This window comes from Symphodus melops (genome assembly GCF_947650265.1).
Source record: "Symphodus melops genome assembly, chromosome: 20".
Taxonomy (NCBI): domain Eukaryota; kingdom Metazoa; phylum Chordata; class Actinopteri; order Labriformes; family Labridae; genus Symphodus; species Symphodus melops.
Window position 1 is genome coordinate 19,727,641 of NC_136710.1, and position 5,034 is coordinate 19,732,674.

The window sequence follows — 5,034 nt, forward strand, 5'->3', positions numbered from 1 at the left end:
TGCGCAATAGCGTCGAGTCGACAAAAATTCAAACAGGACGGCGGGTAGTTGAGCCAAAGAAAAAAAAAAAGCAGTAAAGCATCGTTGTCGAAGATTGAAGTGAAATATAAGTAAAATGACGAGCACGTTGAAAGGAATCACTCTGAAGGGAAGCGCCGAGCTCGTGGCCGACTTCTTCTGTAAGTTTATTTTGTTTTAAATGATGACTGTTAATTGTAGTTCTTTGTCGTTTTCTGCGGACACGCAGAGCTAACAGGCTACAGGGCCTCATCGTGTCCTTTCATAAAAACTAATATTAATACGTCAACGTCTAATAATAACAAAACATGTTAAATGAACTGAGCCTGTCTTGAATCCAATCTACTTTCATCCAACTTTAACTTTTAAACTACATCGTGTCTGTACAGTGAAGTGGACCGCCCACCTCTCCTCTTCCTCCTCTTCTGTCGATGATTAATCCATCACATGTTCAATATTTCTTTATGGACTTTACCCCGAATTAACAAGAAGAGTTTAAAGTTATCGAGGAGGCGGTTTGACATCCTGTTTATTTGTTTATTTTGCTGGTAAACGAGGTCGAGTTTAAATGTAGTGATCTGTGAGCGAGGTTCAGCAGTTTACTGTTTGACTGTAGTCAGACATTCAGTAAGTGGATTTAGGATTAAATCACTAACTGACACCCTAAACAGCTTCCTTAAACTGAACAAAGAGGAACATTGACTTCTTTTTTCTTATTTGTGTCTTCATTATATTCAGAGCTGGTTTTGGTTGCAGGCACTGTGTTGTTGTTTTGTTTAATTGAATTCTAAAATTGAAATACTAAAAGACTAGAGTTGAATGGATGTTTTACGCTCCACATAAGCCCTTTAAAAATCACCACGACAGACAATAAAAACATTAATGACTTTAAAAAAAATCACTTAAAGCAGAGATGGGCAGCTTTGGTGGACTTATAATTCAATTAAAGCAGGGGTGTCCAAAGTGCGGCCCGGGGGCCATTTGTGGCCCTTGAGTGGATTTTTTGTGGCCCTTGACTTCAAATCGAAGAATCAGAAGATTTTGGCCCCAGGCCTCATCAGATGGCATATTTCGTTCTTTTTTTATTTTTCATGTTAGCGAGGGAGACCTATAAAAGCCTGACTATTCTTTCCAAAAAAATAGAACACAACAGTTTCCCACTGCAATTAGTTATTGTGTATTTACATTATTTTTTTGAAGAGGTCAAAATACAAAAAGTTCCTTCCAATATTTAAAAAAACCCAAAAAAACCCTGTGGCCCGTGAGCGATTCTAACGCGACAATTTTGGCCCGCAAGAAAAAAAGTTTGGACACCACTGTATTAAAGGAAGGAAAACATCACTTTTATCATGTTATGATAGCAAGATTAATGTGACATTGTTAAACTTCTAATTTTAACATAAGACCAGTGAAGACCAGCGACGATGGTCCTTTCTAAAAAAAACTATAAACTATATTTTCCCAGCGTTCGGCATCAACAGCATCCTGTTCCAGCGAGGCATCTATCCTCCGGAGACGTTCACCACCGTCACACATTACGACATGAGGCTGCACCTGACCACCGACGACAAACTGAAGAACTACCTGACCAACGTGGTGTCTCAGCTCAAAGGTAGGCCGCTCCATCGATCTCTGCCGCCGCACGTTTGACCCAAGAGCTTTAAAGTCGAGGTGGCGTTAACGTCTTCTTCTTTTTTTGGCGTTTGCAGAGTGGCTGTTCGAGTGCACCGTGCAGAAGCTGGTTCTGGTGATCACGTGCCTGCAGACCAACGAGGTGCTGGAGAGGTGGCAGTTTGACATCCAGTGTGACAAGTCGGCCAAGGAGAGCAGGTCGGATATCACACGTCCCTGTTGTGTTATGAGGGCAGAGATCGTCCAATCAGAGTCGAGCATCTCGCAGACGAGATGATCCGTGTTGTACAGCTGAAACTCATTCGTGTTTTTCCTCTCGGACTCTCCAGCGCTCCCAGAGAGAAGTCCATAAAGACGATTCAGGATGAGATCCGCTCTGTGATCAGACAGGTCACCGCCACCGTCACGTTCCTGCCGCTGCTCGAGACGCCGTGTGAGTAACCCGCCGCCGCCGTCACGTCTTTCACTTCCACACACAAAGTGATGCTTGACGCCATCTGACTCTCGCCTCCGTCCTCTCCAGGCGCCTTCGACCTCCTCATCTACACCGACAAAGACCTGGAGGTTCCTGAGAAGTGGGAGGAGTCCGGCCCGCAGATCATCGACCAATCGGAGGAGGTGCGTCTTCGCTCCTTCACCACCTCCATCCACAAGGTGAACAGCATGGTGGCGTACAAGAAGACCGATTAGCTTTTAAACCTGATGAGCTGTAAATATCGCCAGCCGCCACCCGTCTCGTGGAAACCTGTCAATTTTACACCGCCCTGTCCATCGTCACCGTCTGTTCAGTTTTTCTTTCCTTCACCCTTTGAGAAGAAGCGTGCGGCGTCCTGTTCTGTCCGCTCTGATGTAAATATAAATGTTTCTCCCTTTCTCTGCGTTTTAGAAGCGAGTGCTTCGTTTGTTCTACTTTTATAAAATGTCCCAAATAAAATGTCTTTCACCAAGTTTATTTCCTTTCTCTGCATTTACTGATGTTCACCACTAGAGGGCAGTGCACGCTCAAGTATCAGGGGCTTCTGTTGATTTTTGCACAGAAGAAAACTTTTTTTTTTTTTGCTTGTTTTAGTGTCAAATAGTTTGGATCAAATCAACACATTTTAAATTTTTGTCTTGTAAGGAGAGTGAAATAACGACGCTCTCCTCCTCCGTGATCATGAAGGAAACCTGCTGTGTTGAAGCTTCTCTGACAACAATGCAGCAGCCAGTATGTCCTCCTTCTAACTTTAGATTCTGCTCCTGAATGCTCTGGATCTGATTGGACCAGAGAAGGTAGGCGGGGCTTTGAAGGCCGTTTTGGACGCCCCTTGGTTTGCCAGATATGAGAGCAGTTATCAGGTGAACAGGTGTTGCAGCGATGGAAGCGGACAGTGGAACTGCTTCAGATAGAAGTGATTGTACCCGAGCTAAAAAGCCTCTGCATGTTTCTAATAAGCTCCAGCAGCAGAAAGCTGCTCAAACTAGGATCAATGTTGGAGATGAAACATGGAGAGAGGTTAGAACGCAGAAAGCTTTACAGACCCATGCAGAGCTGGCTAAACACTGAAGCTACAGTGTCCACCACATGCAGAGCTGGCTAAACACTGAAGCTACAGTGTCCACCACATGCAGAGCTGGCTAAACACTGAAGCTACAGTGTCTCTACATGCAGAGCTGGCTAAACACTGAAGCTACAGTGTCCACTACATGCAGAGCTGGCTAAACACTGAAGCTACAGTGTCTCTACATGCAGAGCTGGCTAAACACTGAAGCTACAGTGTCCACCACATGCAGAGCTGGCTAAACACTGAAGCTACAGTGTCCATCACATGCAGAGCTGGCTAAACACTGAAGCTACAGTGTCCGCCACATGCAGAGCTGGCTAAACACTGAAGCTACAGTGTCTCTACATGCAGAGCTGGCTAAACACTGAAGCTACAGTGTCCACCACATGCAGAGCTGGCTAAACACTGAAGCTACAGTGTCTCTACATGCAGAGCTGGCTAAACACTGAAGCTACAGTGTCCGCCACATGGGGGTTTCTCGGTTATAATCCTGATTCTGGTTTTGATCGTCTTCAGCTGTCAGAAAACTGAGGAGGAATGTTCATGTTAAAGTTTCCTGTTTTCTTTTGGAGTCTTCCAGGAAGGGAATCAGGAGCTGAGGCACAATAAACCCGGGATGCTCAGGTCCATGTAAACACTCAATATAAACATCAGTCTCTTTTATCAGCAGCTAAAACCTCACATAAACGTTATGGATGTAACAAGTTTCACTTTAAAACAAAACAAGAGTTTGAGTTTCTTACTTTTCTGTAACCTGTCGAAGTATTCCGATCTTCCCGGTGAGTTTTCATTCCTTCATGATCTCTTCAAACTGACAGGAAAGAAACCTCCCAGGTGACAAACAGGATCTGTGTTCTGCTCGTTGATTGCACACCTGTTCCTCCGTCACGAACACAGCTGGTAAAAATCACTGAAGATCATCCTCGTTAACTGGACCCCCCCCCCCCCCCCCCCCCGGGCCCCGATGTTCAAAGGGTTTCATCCGGATAAAAAACTGTATGGGACCAACCTGATCCAGGTACTGAGTTTTCAGAATCACCAAATCCAGATCACTTCTTTGCTTTAAAGGGGACTTCACAGTACAACTTGTCCACAGGGAAGGGTGCGGGGGGGGGGATTATGCCTTTATTGTAGAGACAGGATGGGGGACTGTCAGAACTTGAGGAGAGTTGGGAATGACTCAGGTTGGATTTGGACCTGGGCTGCCCACTTGCAGGACTACAGCCTCGTCGTGTGCATTAACCATTTCGCTCCCAGCACCCCTGATGAAGATTCTTTTTGGCAGTGATTTTATTACAACTCTAATTTTGTATCCCATCAACTCAAGAGTGACTTAAAGTATCAACGACCCGGGAGCCGGATGGACCAGCGGTTCTGTCGAGAACCCGGCGTACGGAGGCTGTTGTCCTACCCGCAGTGGCTGCGGGTTCAAATCTGACCATGGCCCCTTGTCTGCACGTCATCCCCAGCTCTCTCCTCCCAACAAACATTTATCTCCATTTCTACTTTAAAATATCTGAATTATTAAAAAATAAATAAAAAACCTGAGTTCTAGATTTTCTCTCTGTTGCGTTTTTACATTACTGCTCAGAGTTCCATCAGTTCAATCCTTCATGTGTCCTAATGTGATGCATCCTTACAAGGCGTCATGAGTGATGGATAAATAGCCGAGAATCACTCCCATGATTCCCCGCCAGCTTTGACATTCTGATTTAGCGCCCCCCCTGGTGGCGGAGTATACGAACTGCACGCTTAATACAGGCGACTTCAAAGTTTCTCTACAATCCAGTTAAATCTCATCACACAGGTGAGATATAAAACAAAAGAAGGAGGACAAATG

At 45.0% G+C, this 5,034-nt stretch overlaps 1 protein-coding gene across 1 annotated transcript; it reads left to right on the plus strand.

The window, feature by feature from the left end:
- Nucleotides 1–2,595, plus strand: mad2l1 (MAD2 mitotic arrest deficient-like 1 (yeast)). Its single transcript, XM_079371959.1, has 5 exons — nucleotides 1–179; nucleotides 1,484–1,630; nucleotides 1,728–1,848; nucleotides 1,980–2,083; nucleotides 2,174–2,595. The coding sequence occupies exons 1-5, from the start codon at nucleotides 116–118 to the stop codon at nucleotides 2,338–2,340; spliced, it is 603 nt and encodes a 200-aa protein (XP_079228085.1). The 5' UTR covers nucleotides 1–115; the 3' UTR covers nucleotides 2,341–2,595.
- The last annotated feature ends 2,439 nt before the right edge of the window (nucleotides 2,596–5,034 follow it).